This window comes from Brassica napus, chromosome C3 (genome assembly GCF_020379485.1).
Source record: "Brassica napus cultivar Da-Ae chromosome C3, Da-Ae, whole genome shotgun sequence".
Classification (NCBI taxonomy): Eukaryota; Viridiplantae; Streptophyta; class Magnoliopsida; order Brassicales; family Brassicaceae; genus Brassica; species Brassica napus.
In genome coordinates, this window is record NC_063446.1 from 13,512,329 (window position 1) to 13,533,108 (window position 20,780).

The window sequence follows — 20,780 nt, forward strand, 5'->3', positions numbered from 1 at the left end:
TTTGATAGTGAATACAATCACTCAAAACATGTTATCTCAATCCAATCATGCAAACCCAAAAGACAACAACTTTTCAGAAAAGGAAAGTTCTTTATCCTAATCAGACACAATCCCATTTGAACGATTCTAAAAATTGGAGAACCAATCGATGTGTGTTTGCTAGACTTACGGGAACTGAACCAAGCAAATGGCTCGTCTGTAGATTAGAGAACGACTCATCCATCGAAGCTTAGTGATCGAAAGAGCGATTCTTTATCTCACCCACAAGAACGATAAGATCGGAAGAAGAAAGATCGGGCCTTTCTCTGAGTTTTGTGAGGTTTCTTAGTTTGCTTTCTCCGTCGTCGTCGTCCTGGAAAGCTATTGCGAAAGGAAGCGAGAGAGAATGATCCACGCGCGCCTTTTTCAGTAATTGAGGTGCACGCACCGTTTACACGTGACATGGGCCCATAGATTCACAAGTTTTCACACGGCCCATAATCGAATTTTTAAATTTTAATCCAAATGGATCCGACCCGAATAAACCGACCCTTAGGTCCGAGTAGCGTCGCCTGAATCATCAATCAATCCACACAATAATGTGTTCTAAGACCTGATATTTTGATCCGAACCAAACCAAATTCAATTTTTGATTTGTGAATTGAATAAAATTCAGTTATAAGCTTGATCTAGCTCTGGCCGTTTAAATTTTCATAAATTGAACTAATTGAATACCCAGTGACAAAAAAAAAGGAAAAAAGAACTAATTGAATACCGAACCAAACCGTTTTTGTGCGAATCGATATAACCAAAAACAGAATAATCTGAACCAACTAACCGTTCGAACCGAACCAGGAGGCCTTTTCCCTCCCGAAGAAAAGCCAAACAGAGCTCCGTGTTTGGGTGATTGAGAAGATGGATACGAATCGACAAATCAATGGTTACGCCTCCGCCGCGAGATCCATGTCTCTTCCGAAGCAGCCTCATTACAATAGCAAGCCTGTTCAGGTCTTCCCTTACTTTCTCCTTCCTCCTAATTATTCTTTTTCTTTTTGGGTTTTGCTACTCGTCTATAGCTCTTGCATATATGTCTACAAGCATCCTCGGTGTCTCAGTGTACAAAAAGTTTCAATCTTTTTATTTATTTCTTAATGGGTAGCATATGTAACAATGTATTAGTGGTGAAAGTTTGTATTTTGTTGTTCCAATCACTTTGCTCTAACCTGTTCACATTTCAAGTGAAAATTAAGATGATGACTGTGTTGGCTAAGTGAGTAATACTATAGAGCTTAGAATTTTTATGAGTATATTCAGAATTGTTGCTTACTACTTACAGGAGGCGTTGAGGCATTTAGCATCTATCAACCTCAGGGAGTTGTGTAATGAGGCCAAGGCTGAGCATTGTCGTGCAACCAGAAACTTAGCCCTCTGTGGGAGATCTGTGCGCTACGCGTTAATCCCGTGTGGACACGCCTCCTTGTGCAAAGAGTGTTGTCCGAAGGTTGATGTTTGTCCAATCTGTCGATGCCGACTACCAAGAACTGGGGATAAACTTCGGCTTCGTCTTTATCACGAGTGTGTTGAGGCTGGTCTAATCTCTCCAGATCATGAAGATGAACATCAGCTGTGAGCTGATGTTCGCCTTTGTTCTCTGTTCGACGTTGCCATGAACAACAATTTGATATCTGTGGTGTGCCGTTGTATCCTTTCTGTTGCATTTATGCTCGCTGTCACATAGATTTGTTGTTTCATTTACATCTGTTACCACGAATCTCCATATGATTAGGGATAATGTAGTTAGAGCTGTGTATATATACGGGGAGATTTATACTGATAGGTTCATGTACTTTTAGGTAGCTCTTGTTCCCTGCCTGGACAAAATATTAATAGTGTTTTTATCATTCTCTATATCTTTGATCTATAATTGATATATCTTTGACAGAGAATTAATAGATATCACCGATGTTTGTATGGACGAGACTGCTGTATCTAGTGACCCGGTCATTGCTTTTTTGCTGGATGAAGTTGTTGTCAAAGATTGGGTCAAGCGTACATTCAGGAACATCTTAGCTGTGCTTCGAGAAATTTGTATCCTTTTAGCTGTTAGAATATTTATGTTTCTGAAGCCAGTATATGTATCTTTAATATTGGCTCTCAGATAGTCTTGAAACGAAAGGGATGCAAGCTTGGTTAGATAGCCTTCTCAAGTATTCGAAACAAGTTGCTGGGATATTTAGTGTGCTTGAAGTTATGGAATCAGCTTTTAAGGGCTCTGTTTCACCTCAGCTTCAAGAGGTGCAGAAGCTTAGGGAGAACATTGGAAAAACAAAGCAGGTCAGCTAAGATTTTCTATTTCCATTTACATCCAATCAGCTTTTCAAAAGTATGCCTAAATTACTATTATTACTTATTTTCCTACACGGCTTGCAATAATGTTAGTACTGCAAAAGAATTACATTTAGATTTATGAAAGACACGATATTAGTCTTACATCGTCGGCTTGTTTTTGGGGTTATTTAACCCTGTCTCTGACGAAGTGATATCACCATCTGGCTCCTGACCAAAGAGTGTTTTAACTACATCAGCTCTATTGTTTTTGGTGCAAGATCAACGAGTATATGGATCCTATTGTTTTTGTTTTTTTTTTCAGCATCTGGACATTATGATCTGGTGCATAAGACACGGGTTTCTGGAAGATGTGAGGTCTCGGTATTCTACTTTCACTTCGTGGAAGGCTCTGGTACTTGAAAGGAAATCAGACGCAATTAAGCGTGCATGGCCTGATGCCGTAGACCAGTCTTCAGATTGCAATGTACAGGGTGCTTCCCTTTTTATCGAGGATGCGTTACAAAATCTTGAAAGAGAGCCAGAGTACAGTCAAGACATAGGGGCAGACCTAGATGTTGGATGTTTGCAGAACGATGAGAGATCAATTCTTAGGTCCAAAATAGAGGGAATTTCAGGATCTTATCCATTTGAGAGTCTTAGAACTGCCGCTGACATTCTCTTTTTACAGGGCAGTTCAGATTTGGTTGTTGCGAAGCAAGCAATTGTATCCTTTTCACATTTATCTCTCATTTTGCTTTTAAATACTCATAATAAGTATACCTTCCCATGTTTTTTTTATTATTCGATGGTTTCCTTAACCAGGATATAGTTTCTTTATTACCTGTTTGATCAGCATTGGACTGCCCCTGAGAAATATTGGAAGCACATTATAGATGATTTTGCTGCTACCTTTGGCGTATCCAGACACTCGTTGCTGGAGTCTTTTGTATTTTATCTTCTCGATGATCCCTCAGAGGAGGCACTCCAGGTACCTTTTGACATTCCCAAGGGATAACATATTAGATATATGTATTATTGTGCAGATTTTTGTTATTTCCACCAAACATTTATTAACAGTTGTAGCTTTCCAAATTTTATATCAGGAAGCTTGTAGGACTCTTCCTGAAATATGTGGTCCAGAAACATATCCCAAGGTTGCACAAGTCCTGTTAGAAAGGGAAAACCCTGAAACAGTTCTTATGGTGTTGCGTTGGTCAGGTCGTGATGGGGTATCAGAACTGGTTTCAGTTGGTGAAGCTGTCACAGCAGTTCGTGTGAGAGTGGAATGTGGTATTCTGAGTGAAGCATTCACATACCAAAGGTCACTCTGCTTGAAAGTGAAGGAAAATAAATTGAAAAATGGAGCTGTGAAAGATGTCTGATGATGTAGACATCTGGGGCTGGACGGAGTGGATGGAGATACTTGTCAACGAGTTCTGCTGTCTATGTATTAGGAGAAACGTGGTTGATAGAATCATTGAGTTACCGTGGAATCCAGATGAAGAGAAATATCTGCACAGATGCCTATTGGATTCTGCAAGTGATGACCCCTCATCAGCTGTGGGTAGTCTTCTGGTTGTCTTCTATCTTCAAGTAAGTAATTGTAACTTCATTCTTAAATCAAGTTCACTTGAACAACATGTTGCCCGCGAGAGTAGCTTTAGAAAAGTCAAATACAACACTTGAACTTCCAGAGCTGTAAGCTATATATGTAGTTTAGAATATATGAAATTTATAGTAAGGGATTTATTAGCTCATCCAACTACATACATGTATGTTTTCTCGTATGTGCTATCTGGGCTATAATGTTCTTTTATAATTCGAGCTTAATGTAGTCTAACAACGAGGCAAAGTTAAGCACTACAACCGCTGCTTAATTTCTGGAAACTTTGTCTTTTGTATATTATTATCTATTTTTTTAACTGGAAACTACTGGTTGTTTGCATTGCTGCAGCGCTACCGTTACATCCAGGCATACCAAGTCGATCTTAAGCTCCAGAGTATTGCAGAGAGTTTCGTATCTGAAAATCGAATTGGGGAAGAAGTAATGTCCAGAATGCGATCACAGAGTCATTGGAGGAAAGAATTAGTTGTAAGTTATTGTTCCAGCCACCTTTCTTTGTACAAGTGTATCCTTCCTCTTGCGTTTTAGTGCTTAGTTAGCCTCATGATGCTTGCAGGATTGTCTGACATTTTTGAATCTTAAATATACTATCTGGAATGGTACTTGATATTTGGCTATTTGAACTATCCTGTGTTTCTGTTACTTTGAAACAAGATGAAGCCATAGATATACTTCCAGCGATTCAGCAGCAGCAAGTCAGATCTGGACAATTTTCTGAAGTGGAAGATACCTCTGAAGCAGCAAGAAACTCTGATCTTCCTGATGCGCAACAACCTGATATGATTTCCTCTCATACTAATTCCGTATTTCTCCAAAGGGCTAACGACGCTGGCGCTAGAGAGCCAGTGGCTAATAATGGCAGCACTCCTTTTCAACCCGGTCGTTTGATAGGAAACGCTTCCCATGGAAAGTTATTGACAACCGCAAATAGAGGACAAACGAGTGAAGCTAGAAGCATAACCAAGACTCTGAAATTCGGTGGTGAAGCGTCCACACCGTTCAAAGATCTTAACAGAGCTCGTGTGAACAGCCAGCTCAAAGGACAGAGCTCGTGTGAACACTCGTCCCGTGACTTTGTTGATTTGGATGATCCAATGGATTTGTCTTCAAGGTACATTTAATCTTCTCTTCTTTATAAACCATTGTGTTACCGTTTGGTTTGCATAAGAAGTGCGGTTCAATACTTATGTCCAATCCTGTTAATTTGTATATTCATGAATGGTAGCTTCAAGGACAACAACAATGTCTTGGCCACTGAGAGCAGAAATAACAGTGGGGGATTGAGGTGGCGTTCAGATGAAGCAAGCAATGAGGAAGATGAACTGAAGTGGGACATGGAACCAACTAGTTTCGGTTCCATGCCGGTTAAGGGAAGGAGGACGCGTAGATTCGCTGTAAGATGAAATCAAACACACACTTCACATAATCATTTATGTTAGTTAAGAATAGATAGAATGCAAGTGGTGTAAAGAGGGAGTGATGGTAGACTGAGTTTGTTCTCCTGATATTTTTTTGTGCGTGGGGAAAAATAATTTTGAGTTTTAAGTTTTTCTTCTTTGGTGTCCCTTTGTGGATTTTAATCTTTCAATGAGTATGAGCATGTTTATTTTCTTGCATTGAATGCAGTTAAATAAAGGGTGAATTTGCTATCTAGCCAAGATTGGAGTCAAAATTAAGTAAATAGCTTTGATTTTGACGCTATTAAATTGATAACATTTCATACACCTTTTATCTGGTTATGTCTTTATTTTTTCTAAGTTACCGGTGACAGTGGGACCAAGGATTAACGTTGACGAGAGCACATGTCCAAGAGAAATTGAGATTTAATATAGTCCACGTACGGATTAACTATTATAAGTAAGTGTTCTATTCCATTTATAAAAGTACTACGTCAGATAGAACAAACATAACATTTTCATACGAAACAAAATCATAAACCCTAAACCTAACCTGCACACCTAAATACTAAACTATAAACTCGAGTCTCTAAACCCAAACCCAAATGTTAAATTTCCTTTAGAGTTATAACATTTTAAAGAAAACAACAAAAAATAATAAATATATAAATTTTGAACTATTATTCTATACTATCTAACATTGAATGAATATTACTCTTGTAATTCAACCCCAACCCACCTCCAACCCTAAACCCAACACACCTCAAAGACTGAAATACTAAACCCTAAACTTGAATTCCTAAACCCAAATCTAAATGTAAAATATTTTAGATTAAATTAAAATATGAAAATAATATATAATATTTTGTACTATCACCTATACTATATAAAATGGAAAAGAAAATAGACTTGAGAGGAAGTACTACATCCTAAACTCTAATCACTAAACCCTAAACCCCTCAATAATTAACCATATAACAATCCTACCATAAACTCCTATATACTTAACCTTAAACCATAATCACTAAACCCTAAACTCAAATATAAACCATAAACCCAAATATAAACTCTCAACCTAAATAGAATGAAACTAAATAAATAGTATAGTACATATTGATGAAATTATAAAATGTCTATGATATCATGGAAAAAGTTAATGCTAACCCCAAATAGTATCATGAAATGTCTATGATTTCATGAAATGTCTATGTCATGCAATTATAATAGAATACAACAAATAGTAAAGATCAAATATTCCATTTCACATGAATGGTCTTTCCATTTTACATAGACACGATCTATTCCACTTATATACCCATTGCATCATTACATATAAATGAGAATATATTTACCGGATGGCTCAAATCCAGTTTCAAACAATCTACTTAATCTTCCATTTGTAATCTGAGAAACAAAAGCTAAAGATAAAGGTAGTATTCATATAACAAAGTAAATGTAAAATCAATTGTATAGTATAACAATAATGTGGAATGAAAACCATGTAAGACGTTAGGAAGAAGAAGAAGAAATGTGTGACTTTCTAATGACCACGTTTAACTTTTGCCCTTTTGAATAATTTTTTTTTCTTTTAAATTGCAGATTAAGCCGGTTGCGTTGAAAGTTAGAAGTGTAATATTATATAAAATACACTGTGTATCGATGTATTCTAGGTTATTTGGCTATTGATCTAAATATTGTTTTTTTTGTAGCCATACCACCTAATTCCTCTTAAATAAATAAATATATTTGGATACACTGCAATTGTTTAAAAAAAAACAAATTGTTCATAAGTAGATAAATACTTTTAATAGAGCTCTCTGTTGTCAACAGCATCTTCAAGCCAATTAAATCTTTAGGACTGAGATGTTTAGTAGCATTTACTTGAAGTCTTTGTGATTTTGGAAACTAATTGAGTTTTTTTTTTTGTTATTAGTATTCAATAATTGTTTAGTAAACCTCCAAACAACAAATCTCCTCACTCAAAATCCAAGGGGAGACAAAGTATGTTCTGAGATTCTACAGAAAGTTACAAACCAATCCTTTGTGTGATCCATCCAATCCAAATTAAAGACCATAACAGAACATTAAATATTGTGAAAGTTACAAAGGAAACGTTCCAGTGAAGCGGATATGATCAAGTGTGCGACGCAGACCGTACTTACAAACCGCTGCATTTGCTGCTCGGAAACCCCCTCCGTAAGCTGGAGATGCGTCATGAGCTATCTGATGCTTAAAGAACTCTCCAAGTTTCTTCTCCACGTTTGATTTTCCTCCTTTCTTGTTAGAAGACGATGATGATGATGATGACGACGAGGTGGCAGTTGATGTTGAGGGCATGCTTCTTGAAGAAGGATCTGAGAGAACTTCAGATTCAAGCCACATGTAAGAGAGGACTTGGCAGATACCTTCCTCTACCTCAGGGTTAAGGTTCCTATACCCTAATGAAATCAAGAAATTAAACAAATTAATATGCTTATAGACTTATAGTGTTTTGAATTTAGGACAAGAAGTTCAAGAAATGTTCTGAAATATATTTTAAGACCATATTATTATTTGTTTATTTTAAACAGAGTAAAAGCAAAAACGATAAACAGTTTAGTTTTGTAAAATATTATTGAACCGAATAAATCGAATTTACTTAAAATAATTCAGCGAACATATTAGTTTCTTATATAAAAGATTGATGGAGGTGAATAGTAAGTGTACCTTTGAGCCTTAGCCATCCATGCATCAGCTCGTGGGCAAGAATTGCTCCAGTTAATAGTCTTCATGCATCCAGCAAAGTTGAGTTAGGTTACTAACCACATTCACTATCTTTTTGGGTTGGAATCGAAAAGTGAGTTGAGTTTGAGAAAACAAAGTACCTAGGGAGGCCGTAAAGAACGAGAATCGCAGTGACTTCACATTTACGTGTAAGCTTTTGAGGCTGAGTTCTCATGCCAACAAGACGGTGAGCGCCAAGTCTCGGTCTTTTAAGAACCTAGGAAGAACCAAAACATACAAAAACATTTTACCAAAAAAAACATACAAAAACAGACCAAAAATAATGTTTAGAATTAGAAATTACGTTAAGTTGTAACAAGCATTTAAAAGACTTACACTTGTGACTGTTTGTTCTTCAGACAAACATAAACCCCTTGTCTCAGGCATGTGATGGTATCCCTAAGGGAAGTACATAAGACTTTTAGTTATAAATTGAGAGAAACTCAACGTGAAAATGCTATGTTTAAGTCTAAAGACCAAAATATTACGTGTTTCTCTCCGACGATAGCGTCGTTGAGAGCTTCTCGCTGAACAAGAAGCATGGGGATTTGTTGCTCAAGTTTCATGTACATTCCTTCGTAATAGTCACGTATTGCATGGTAAAGTGGTTGACAGTCTCCAGTGTCGGTTATCGCAGTTTCCATGCATTCTAAACATAAACTTCTCCCATCGTCTAACGTGTAATATCTCACCTCCCATGACTTCATAAGGTCCCAACATAGAAAAAACACATATGGATTTAGCAATATAATCAAGAGAGCATTTTGGTTTCAATATTAATATTTCATTACCTCCAAACGTTCGCAGCTACAACAACGAGCGGTTCTATCGTGTTCGTGAGACGGACAATACTTTTGGTTCCAAAACGGATGGCATCGATATTCGATCAAGCCAGCATCATTAGTTGGGATCTAAGAAAAGTTTATGAAATTAGAATATAATATATACTATGTGATGTGTAAGAATCTAATAATGTGGTTGTTAAGTTGCTTACAAAATGGTGACAAACTTCGCATTTAGGATGAGTAAGCTCTTTGAAACAAATCTTATGGTAGGGTTTGGTTCCTGATAGAGAGAACTTTGAGCCAAGTGAGAAGACAAAAGATACAACCTTAGTACTCCAAACGCAAACGTGTGTATCATATATTGATATGTATTATGTTAAGTGTGTATATATATATACATACCTCATGCTCAGTGATAGGGTAACGACATGAATCACAACAGAAGCAATCAGGATGAAAGAATGTTCCCATGCATCCCAGATAGTTCCCCAATCCAATATCGCTATTGCAACCGCCACATATTCTGCTACAAATATAGATCAAACACCATTTATTTTTAATATAATTTGAAGTAATAATTCTATGGAACTGAAGTAAGAGTGTACACTTTTGTACCTTTGTGGTCGTCTGACTTGATAGGACGGTTCATAAGGTGGAATGAAAGATGGATTCAATCCACTGTGAAAAGGCCTAGGGAAATCTGAATTATTATCCATAGACCAACCATATCCTGCCCAGATAAAATAAATTCAATCTCTAACTTATAGAAATGGTGTTTATAATTAATAATCTTTTTGTTTTATCTGTATTCTCACTAAGGTAGACAAAAGATTACCATATGGTCGGTTCGTATCGTCAGCTAGAGAAACTGACAATGCACGATCTAGTTCTTCTTTGTCCCGTGAGGCTCTCGACCGATCGTCCTGATTCGTTAAGACGACCATCCCAAAGCATGTAAACTAATCTTTTTGTAAACAAGTTATATATATAGTTTTATGGAACTTGTAGGTCGCAAATTTGAGGGGGAGGTTCGAACTCACGGTCCTTAAGACCATTGCAAGCCGCCTCACACCACTCGACCACCAACGTCGAGTTTCATTATGCTATTTGTTGTTCTGTATTTTCATATGTATGCTACATGTATTTGTGTCATTTTCAACAATCTAATTAAAATTTAAGTTGATAAAAAAAAGTAATTGTTTTCGGTCCTGAACTTAAAAAAAAAAAACCTAATTGTTCACCATATCGATTTCATCTTTAGAGATTCTAGTGGTTAAATATCATTAGTAATGCTTATGGGAATCAGAATAGGCCACCTCAATTCAATCCAACTCTTCCGTCATGCAATGGGTGCTTAATGTTCATTATTTATTTCATGGGTTAACAATTATATTCCAAACCCAATGAGCTAGGTACGTACTAGCTCATATTAACATGAAAAATGCTTATTATTTTATTAATATTAAATATCACAATTAAAAATTAACAAATTCTAGAATTAAATTTTAATATATATATAAAATTAACTGATAATTTTTAATATTCTTCCATTATATAGCTCACAAAAACATTAAAATCGAATCTCAACTCAGCCAATATGTAAACCGCTTTCTATCTATTTTTGTCATCCTTATTACTGCCGATGACCACATTGTCACATCATCTCATTTTAAGCACTAAAATAAAATAAGAAATGCACCAATTAGTTTCATGGATGTGACCATTTCACAGAATGTACAACTACAACGACCCGTGATATTTCAACAGCATGAGAAAAAAAAAACGAAAAAGAGTGGTAACATTCACATGTCTTTTGCATATTGCTTTAATATTACCGATCACATGCCTATAGTATATGTCTAGATATATATAGAAAGAAAAGAATGAAAAGACTAAATTTAACTAGAGTAACTAATCTAATGAATAATTTAAGAAAATAATTACCGAAGAGGAAGGAGGTAAAGGAAAGACCATATTCTCGTCCTCTTGAAACTGAGGAGGATGATGGTTAGTGCGAGCACCACTAGTGCCTCCGTTAGAGCCACTCTTGAAAAGCTTACTCACCCATTTCATCAAGTTCCATTTCTTCCCTGGCGAAGACGACGACCCAGCCCCTGTTATATCATCAAAAATGTTAGGTTAACTCTTTCAATATTAAGTCTAAAGTTAGGATTCACACTGTGCATTAGCCATTTGGTGACTTAATATGCTTGCCAAAAACTCGGTATCAAGCAGAGCCGGATTTTGGAGACTAATTTTAGAAAAAAATTAAAAAATTAATTGTTATAAATTTGAGAATTTATATACGTAAACTATTTCTTAAATTTTGGAGGTCCTAGTAGATGAATGTTTCACTTGACTATACCTAGGATCGGCCATGTTATTAGAGACGTTGAAAAGAAAAGATAACGCACCAAAGATACAAGGATTGGAGATATGGCTGACATGAGAAACACCATATGAAGAAGAATCCATATGAAGATGATGAAAGTCCCACACGTGTTTATATAACCTTGAAAACGTGTACGTGAGTGAAGAGTAAACGACACCCGGAGAGAGAAGCAAAGAAAAGAAGAAAGAAGAGGGGAGAAGAAGATGATGTTATAAGTCATTAATTGTTATTAGAGAATAAAAACATGTATGAAAAGAGAACGAAGAAAGAGAGAATCTTTGCAGAAGAGATCGGGCAAAAAAATGTTAAAGAAAAGGGAAAAGAGGAGATGCTTAGCTTCAGAAAGGAAAGGAACAGAGAGAAAGACATGTTTTTTCAAGAGAATATATTATATCATGCTGAGGCGGAGAATCTCTCAAACAATGGTGGTGGGAGGAGGAGGATATAGTTGAAACCTTTTGAAGCTTCTCTCTTTATCATTTTCTTTAAAATAACTTTCTTTTGGGGTTTTCATTGCGACGCTAGTCCCGTTCAACTTCTACTATATTCCAATTGAGTTTTGCTGTTTGCTTTGATTTTCTTGTTTTTCTTTATAGTATGATTGATATTGTGGGTTAGTTCTTATGTTTAAGTGTCGATTTCGGTTTAGTTTTAAAAGTAACTACATCATTTTCAGCTACAACTATCGCGGATTTGGATACCAAAGAAATCCTTTAGAAAGAAAAAAAAAGAAAATTATACTTTAAAGAAAAAAGTTCTCGTGTCATACAACAAAAAGAGTCGTCCAAAAAACGATATTCACACACAACATCAAATACGACAAAAAACGTTTGCGAGTTTATTTTCCGCTATTTCAAGGTTTAAGATCATTTTGTACGATTCAACTTTCACTACATGAAAACATAATCTTAACGAGGGCGGTTTTCCTCGCTAATTCGTCGTAAAAGAGGCTTTACGACGAATTAGCGAAGAAACGTGTTTGCTCGTTACACGTCCGTCGTAACACATATTTCCTCGCTAATTCGTCGTAACTTAGCGAGGAATATATTTCGTCGTAAAGACGAAGTAGAACGATTCGTCGTAAAGACGTCGCTACAATTCCTCGTAAGGACGTCGCTACAATTCCTCGTAAATAACTCGAAAACAGTTTCTCGTAATCTACACGTAAATACCTTGAAATATTTTCCTCGCAAAATACACGTAATAACCACGAAATTATTTCCTCGTAAAATAGTCGTAAACATTTCCTCGTTATTTCCTCGTAAAGAATTCCTCGTAAAATACTCGTAAACTGTTTCTCGTCATTTCCTCGTAAGATTTCCACGTAAAGAGGTCGTACTTTAGCTACGAATTTACTTCGTTTTTATTATTTTACAGAATTTTAAAATATAATAAAAAAATAATTAAAATTATTTAATTTAATAATAAATTAAAATTCAAAATAAAAATAAATTCATATGAAAATATTTTATAAATAAATAAGTTTTGAATTTATATAATACAACAACAAAAAAAAAACTAAGGGTCGTTCATCGCCCGGTAGAATTCATCACTCCTCCTCGTAACATCCGCCTCGTTATGTACGTCGTCGGATGACTCGCCATGAATGGGATGTTGTTGTCGCATGTTCCTCAACATGGACTCCCATTCCGGATTTGTGGCCGCAATAACGTCCAAGAAGCCCTCGACTCCACCCATACGAGATTTTGTCGCGGTCAACTCGTTACGCAGCTGAGCGGACTCTCTACGCAGCTCCGTGACTTCATCATCCCGTCGCTGACCGTAAGACGATGTCGCTCTCGGAACATCATTGACGGAACCAATACCCAACGTCCGTCCCTTTTTTTAGGGACAACCTTAAAAACAAAAAATAAATATTGTAAGTAAATATTTAAAGTTAAATTAAATGATTAATTAAAAGTTAATTTTTTTGAAAATTTACCTCCTCGTAAATCTTATCCACTTCAAGTGTGGATAAGGTGACGGGTAATCCGTCGGTAGACTGCTGGGTCAGCTGAGTCTGGCGGTCTTCAACCCGAGCAACTACGTCGTTGTAGATTTGCTCGGACTTGCCATCTACAAATACGCCCGCCTTGTTCTTGTGGGTCCTCTCGTAAAGTTCCATAAGAGACGGGAGATGTCCCGTCTCTTTGGCCTAAAAAACAGTTAAGAAAGTTAGAATAAATTAATATAATTATTAAAAAAATTATTTAATAAAATATTTAATTACCATTTCCAAACGGACACCGGCGTGGGGTTTTTGGCCCGTAGTGTGAAGCATCGGCCCGTTCCCGTGCTCATCGACCGTGTTACGGGAGTTAGAGCAAGCCTGGGCGATTCTAATCGAATCAGGAAGGCGCCAATAACGGATGAGGCCATCCCACACGTCCGTGGTGAGCTCAGCGGGTTTGCCACGCTCATACCCCTTCACGATCCAGTCACCCTTCCAGTTGGAGACCGTGTCCAACAAGCGAACTTTCGCTTTCGCGTTAAACTTCTTCCTCACCCTCTCAGTGATCCCCAAAGCCCAATTATATTTTTGCTGTTGGAAAAAATAAATTAACAATTAGTTTCTTAGAAAATATATATATAAATCATGAAAAAATTAAAATATATATAATTAATTAATAGAAACTTACAGCGTAAATTTTGAACCACGTCTTTCTGACGTAGTGAGGCGTCTTACTCCAGTTTGGATGTGGCATGGAGAAGTAACCCTTGATCGTGTCGGTTACGTCCGATGCAAGACATCCGTCAACCCCCCACCTGGAAAATACAAATTTAAAATATAAATTATTTTTTAATGTTATAAAAGATATTTAAACGAATTAAAAAAATTAATGCAACATACCACAACGTTCCGTCCGGTCGGTCTGGGTCGATGACTGGTAAACCTTCTCTGCCTGGCAGACTGAGAATGTCCTCTACCGTGTACTGCGAGTAAGGAACACTCGGAGGCACCATCAGATCAGGATGAATATCAGCGACCATCGGAGGTGCCATCGGAGGAGGCACAGGAGGAGGCATCGGAGGAGGCACATGAGGAGCCGATGGTGCACTAGAAGAAGTAGACCCAGAGACTCTCTGAGTGTACTGAGTCTCGGGGACAGTCTCCTGGCCCGAAGAACTGGGAGCGGAAGAAGAGGCCGGGTCTAAACGACTACCCGGCTCACCGAAGATCTCTCTATAATGGGCAGTAAGTCTTCCTTTTCGAACCTGGAAAAAAAAATGAAATTTTTGAAATTAACATCAACAATATATTTTCCAACATTATCCACCTAATCAACACTAAATAACATAAAATTCGCAAACCTATCTAAATTCCCTATACTAACCACCTAATGTATCTAACCAAATCAGAGAGGAATCAGGCTTACCATTGCTACGAAATGGGGAGGAAGTGGAGAGGAAGTAGAGAGGAAGTAGAGAGGAAAGAAAGAGTGAGCGGGTGTATATATAAGATTACATATCGTCGCAAATTCGTCGTAAATTTACGACTAAATAGCGAGCAGTTACAAAGGCCCGTCTTTTTTTTTACGAGGAAATTGCGAGTAATCACAAAGGCCCGTGTTTTTTTATACGAGGTATTAACGACGATTTACTTTACGAGGAATTAACGAGGCTTGCTTTCCTATAAATATACCCACAACTCTCACTCTCAAACCACACCCAAACTCCCAAATCACACTTTATCTCAAATCACAATCCTCAAAAAAATCATATTCAAATTATAAATATTTGAAAAAAATAGGAAAAGGAGAAGATATTAGAATTCATGTGGGCGAGACTTACGTATTATAATTGCTGGAAGTCTTGCCACATGTTAATCTGGTATTTTTCTCCTTTTCCTTTTTTTTTCAAGTTTGTACACTACGAGATATTTACGACGATTTGTACTTACGCGGAATTAACGGGTTTATGTATAAATCCGTTTACGTGGTCTTTACGACGATTTTGCTTACGTGGAATTAACGGGTTTATGTATAAATCCGTTTACGTGGTCTTTACGACGATTTTGCTTACGTAGAATTAACGAGTGCTTTTTTTACGTGTACTTTACGACGATTTTGCTTACGTGGAATTAACTTGGTCTGCTTGTGAAGCTAAGATGAAAGGCTCGAATTTGTTGTACCTTCGTCCACCGTTGACATCAACTACACCGAATTTGTTAGACCGAACACCTCTGTTGACGACGGGGTCGAACCATTCACATTTGAAGAGGACGCATTTCAGCTTCAGTATCCCTGGAAATTCGACTTCAATAATCTCCGTCAAGATCCCGTAGAAATCTGTTTCCCCTTTCACACATATTCCATAGTTACTGGTCGCCCGCTGTCTACCATAGTCATATGTATGAAAAGTATAGCCCCGTGTGAAATACATCTGTGATGTGGTGACCTTTACAAGTGGAGATTGAATTACTTCGTGTAACCACTTAGGATAATCTGCATCGTCGTCGTCATAATCAACCTGCAAAAATAAAGAGAATGTTAATGAAATACAGATAATGTATGAAAAAAAAGTTTTAGTTAATACCTGATTCCGCAACCACTTAATGAAGTGTTGATCTTTCCTTTTGTCTACGTCACTTGTGGATATACCAGGAAATGTTTCTTCGACTTGAGAAACAAATAGGCTGTAAAATCACATTTTATAGGAATAAATCTCTCGCAATTATACAATTAATTATAGTTATATGTGTTTCGAAGTGTCAATATATGTTACCTTTCAAAATAACGCATCAATGGATCTTCGCAATTGAGTAGAATATAGGTGTGTGCACTATGAGCGTCTTCTTCACTCGACCACCAAACCTCTTTACACTTCCCACCGAGTCGCGCAATCTGGCTAAAGATGTCTGGAACACCAGCAACTGCATATGTTGGCGCAACACCACCATCATCATATCTTCTTGGAGCTCTTCTCCGTGTACGTACTTTTGACGCAAAGTAGTACGATGTGAAGTGAGAAACTTCTTCCGTCAAACTTCCAGCAATTATAGAACCTTCAACTTTGGCGAGGTTCTTTGCTTTTCCCTTCAAATATTTCATGGCTGGCTCATACTGATACATCCATCCGTAATGTACAGGTCCACGAAGCAATGCCTCATATGGGAGGTGGACAGCTAGATGCTCCATGACGTCAAAAAATCCGGGAGGAAATATCTTCTCCAAGTTGCACAATAAGATGGGAATGTTCTCTTGAAGCTGTTCCACAACTTCTTCTTTAAGAGTGCGTGTGCTCAGATCCCTGAAAAATGCTCCAATGCCTTTTATATTCAAAAAAAATTAAACACATTGTTAGTCATATATTATTTTGTAAATTATTGTGATATAATACACTACGTACCTGCAAGTGCTTCATGTACGTTTGTTGGAAGTAGCTCCGCAAATGCAAAGGGCAGTAGTCGTTGCATAAATACATGACAATCATGACTCTTCATCCCGGAGAACTTTTGACCCTTTTCAACACATCTAGAGAGATTCGAAACATACCCATCGGGGAACTTCACTTCTGATGCCACCCAGTTGAACAACACCGACTTTTTTTCTGAAGATAATCTGAATATCGGAACGGGAACTTGTCCATTGCTTTTAATATGTAACTCGCTTCTTGAGCAAATATCCGGCAAGTCCAACCTTGATTTTATGTTGTCTTTTGTCTTCCCTGGGACATTCAATATTGTATTCATGATGTTCTCAAAGAAATTCTTCTCTATATGCATCACATCGAGGTTGTGGCGCAGAAGAAGATCCTTCCAATATGGCAACTCCCAAAATATACTCTTCTTGTGCCAGTTGTGATGAACACCGTAAGAATCTGGCATATTACGAGGGACATGCCAATTACCACCCCAACGAACTGTTTCGTTAGCTCCGTAGTAGTCGATTTGCGCTTCAATTTGTTCTCCAGTTAGATATGGAGGAGGAGTGTCTCTCACAACCCTTTTGTGCCTAAACAAATTCTTGTTTCTTCGGTAAGGATGGCCAATGGGAAGAAATCGACGGTGACAATCAAACCAACTTGTCTTCCTACCATTCTTCAGTTGAAACGCATCCGTCGTTCCATTACAATATGGACAAGCTAATCTCCCATGTGTAGTCCATCCAGACAACATCCCATAGGCAGGGAAATCACTTATGGTCCACAAAAGCATCGCTCGCATCGTAAAATTCGTCTTCGTTGAACAGTCATACGTCCTCACCCCTGTTGACCACAAATCCTTCAACTCTTTTATCAGTGGTTGTAGGAAAACATCCAGGGACCTTTTTGGATGGTTCGGACCAGGTATTAATATGGTCAAGAATAGCAACTCCCGTTGCATGCACATCTCCGGTGGCAGGTTGTATGGAGTAAGAAAGACTGGCCACAATGAATATTGTCTCCCTGACATTCCGAACGGACTAAATCCATCTGTGCATAATCCGAGATACACATTCCGGATATTGCTAGCGAAATCTGGATGTACTTTGTTGAAATGTTTCCAGGCTCTTGCATCTGATGGATGAGTCATCTCACCATCCGTCTGAGTATGCTCGGCATGCCATCTCATCTTTCCAGCAGTCTGCTCTGATTGATACAATCTTTTCAATCTGTCTGTAATTGGTAGGTACCACATCCTTTGGTACGGTACCCTATTACGTCCCCGTCCTTGCGGCTTGAATCGTGGCTTCTTGCAGAATCGACATTCTTCTAGCTTCTCATCATCTCCCCAATAGATCATGCAGTTGTCGATGCAAACATCTATCATCTCCGAAGGCAACCCAAGGCTATAAACCAGTTTCTGAATCTCATAATAAGAATCAGCAGACACATTGTCTTCCGGCAAATACTCTTTAAACAAGTCTGCCTATTCGTTCATGCAACTTTCAGGTAGATTGTGATCAGTTTTAATATTCATCATTCTAGCAGCTAACGACAATTTAGAGAGACCTTCTCTACAACCACTGTAAAGTGGTTGATTCGCCGCGCTTAACATTTCGTAAAACTTTTTTGCATCTATATTAGGTTCTTCATCTCCATCATGAGCTACGAATGCATCAGCTACCATATCATGAACCCTATCATAATCTACCATCTCCTCCTGCTGGTAACTATGTTCATTATGCAAATGATGATCAACCGGTTCTTTTTCCTGAAAATTGCTATTACTACTACTAGCTTCATTCTGATCATAATTAAAACCTTCTCCATGTTGAAACCAGATATAGTAATTTGCCGTGAAACCTCTATTTATTAAATGCTTCCAAACATTTTCACGGTTTGCCAGTTTCGAATTGTTGCATTTCCGACAAGGACAGAACATCTTACCACTTTCTTGGGCGAGCGGTGTTGAATCTGCTTGATGCATAAATGTCTCCAGACCCGCAAGGTATTCTTTCGTCACTCTCCCGTTAGCATCTCTATGCATATACATCCACTTCCGCAACTCGTAAATATTCCCGGAGCCAGCCATTTTTTTTCTTTCACGTTTTTTGTTGTTGGTGTGTTTAAAATGATGTTTAAACATCCATATTTATAGGAAAATTCGAATCTGGTAGTTGTAATTTTGCTATGAATTTACGACGAAAATTAATTAGGTGGGCAAAAAAAACGTGTAACACCTATAAAGTTGGTGGATTCAAAAATTTCCTCGCTAAATACACGTAAACTATTCCCTCGTAAATACCACGCAAAGTTTACGTCGTATTTACGAGGAAATAGTTTTTCCTCGTAAAATACTCGTAAAGTTACATCCACATTACGACGAAATAGTTTTGTCGTTACGTTACGAGGAAATAACGATGACTTTAGTTTTTCACGTAAATTCGTCGTAAACTCGACGCAAATTTACGAGGATTGTTTTTCCTCGTTAATTTTCGTCGTTAACCATGTGTTTTCTTGTAGTGTTTGTTCTACCGATTTCTATTTTTTTGTAATTGTCGACTAATCAATATTTAGAGATTTTTTTTTTAAACTCAACATCAAAATCTTCCTATCTTTAGATAACCCAAATTCAAATTCAACAAAGTCCTCATAAGACATTCCTACATTATGTGATACATTGTATCATTGTTTTTTTTCTACTTTTTTACTTAATGTGACGTGACTTTAGGCTATACATGATAAAGATGCGCTTTTGCAACGTTGACACTTAACACAAGTAACTTTATGATGTAATTTTCTCAACAATTAAACCTTTATGGAACACAAAGGACAGACCAATTATAATAGTATAATTGTGGGCATCAATCTATAGGAAGGTCCTGACCCGTTATGACGCCACAAAGGTGAAGGAGGCTCTAAACTGGAATCAACCACCCAATTTTTACAGAGCAAAAGCCTAACCTATAGTCACTTTAAAGTAAGTTTTCATAAAACAAAGATAATAGTTTGACGTTAAATATGGCATCAGATCAAATCCACCTTGAGATCTGACCATTTCTTTATCAACTTGCTAAAGTCGCTCTATGTATGGACGATCCCATACCTTTTTTTTTCAATTAAGGCTGCTTATTTTTGGAATATCTCACTTAAATAATACTCTGTATGTTTTATAATAAGTAATTTAAAATAATTTATTTTGTTTATACTAGACTGTCATGTATGAACGTTAATTTGATATGTTAAAAAAACATCTATCCATATTTAAGATTAAGAATTTTTTTAGAAAGAATTATACAGGAGAACATCTAACCTTTTCTTAATTAGAGGATAAAACATCAAAACGATATGTATAATCAATCAACCGTGGGAAATTTATATGTCTGACTGTTTTTTTTTTTATCAAATATGTCTGACTGTTTTAAAATATGAAGATGAAAAGAAGAATCAGTGTTGTTTTTCTGAATCGAATAAATTTGGTTTCTGAAACTCTTTCGCGTTATGTATTTTGAACCTTCATTTTATTTTTAAACTCTTAAACCTTTCCCTTAAGGTTTTTTTTTTTTTGAACTTACCTTTCCCTTAAGGTTGAGTTGATGAAGGTTGTTATCACGGGGTCTTTATGTTTTTCGTTTATTATCTTACCGTATTTCGGTTTTGAACAATTCTTTATCCCGATTCAATGAATTCAGACGTAGAAAAAAACGTTAGTTTTTACTTCTGTCTAATCTATGAATCAATTTAATTTTATATTATCTTACATAATTAGTGAAACAAAGTGAAGTAGATACATCACTTGCCCACAAAAATAGAGGTATATACTACATCACATGAAACATGAGGCTATAGGGCCGAGCATAAGTAGCCGATGCAAAATCCAAGATACGGCAGCATGTCTTTAATCACCTAAAATCTAACAATTTACTTTTCTTATCTTATGTGACATCTTATCTTATTAAAAGTTCTTTTAACTTTCTTATCTTATGTAACTTTGTAAAGATTTTGGTTTAAAAAGTGGGAGAATTGCCAAGTGTGACTCAAAACTTGGAGTCAAACCCAAAACAATACCCCAACTTGGGTCAAAGGCAAAAGTAACCTAAAAGGCTATTGAAATTACAACTATCCCCTTGTGACCAAACAAAAAAACG

The 20,780-nt window shown here is 37.0% G+C and overlaps 1 protein-coding gene and 1 pseudogene across 4 annotated transcripts; one reads left to right on the top strand and one right to left on the bottom strand.

The window, feature by feature from the left end:
- The first annotated feature begins 484 nt into the window (after positions 1-484).
- On the top strand, positions 485-5,541 carry LOC106420593 (annotated as a pseudogene).
- A 1,683-nt stretch (positions 5,542-7,224) lies between these two features.
- On the bottom strand, positions 7,225-11,952 carry LOC106420590 (protein DA1-related 2). 4 transcript variants are annotated; one of them, XM_048752604.1, is made up of 12 exons: positions 11,291-11,952; positions 10,848-10,990; positions 9,712-9,799; positions 9,492-9,606; positions 9,279-9,402; positions 9,086-9,169; positions 8,883-9,002; positions 8,580-8,792; positions 8,428-8,490; positions 8,193-8,308; positions 8,035-8,093; positions 7,225-7,766 (listed from the first exon to the last, which is right to left on the bottom strand). In XM_048752604.1, the coding sequence occupies exons 1-12, from the start codon at positions 11,349-11,351 to the stop codon at positions 7,429-7,431; spliced, it is 1,524 nt and encodes a 507-aa protein (XP_048608561.1). In that variant the 5' UTR covers positions 11,352-11,952; the 3' UTR covers positions 7,225-7,428. The 4 variants fall into 4 exon arrangements, with proteins under 4 accessions (XP_048608561.1, XP_013716905.1, XP_048608562.1 ...); XM_013861451.3 differs by having other exon boundaries at positions 10,821-10,990; positions 11,291-11,950; XM_048752605.1 differs by having other exon boundaries at positions 9,279-9,399; positions 11,291-11,949.
- Positions 11,953-20,780: the final 8,828 nt, after the last annotated feature.

What these genes read in the sequence shown, in the direction of transcription:
- LOC106420590 (XM_013861451.3), bottom strand. Translation starts at nt 11,351, where the DNA reads ATGGATTCTTCTTCATATGGTGTTTCTCATGTCAGCCATATCTCCAAT. An exon ending in ACCCTATCACTGAGCATGAG is followed by an intron (nt 9,170 to 9,278) that starts GTATGTATATAT and finishes CTTGGCTCAAAG; the next exon opens with TTCTCTCTATCAGGAACCAA. An exon ending in TGGATGGCTAAGGCTCAAAG is followed by an intron (nt 7,767 to 8,034) that starts GTACACTTACTA and finishes TGATTTCATTAG; the next exon opens with GGTATAGGAACCTTAACCCT.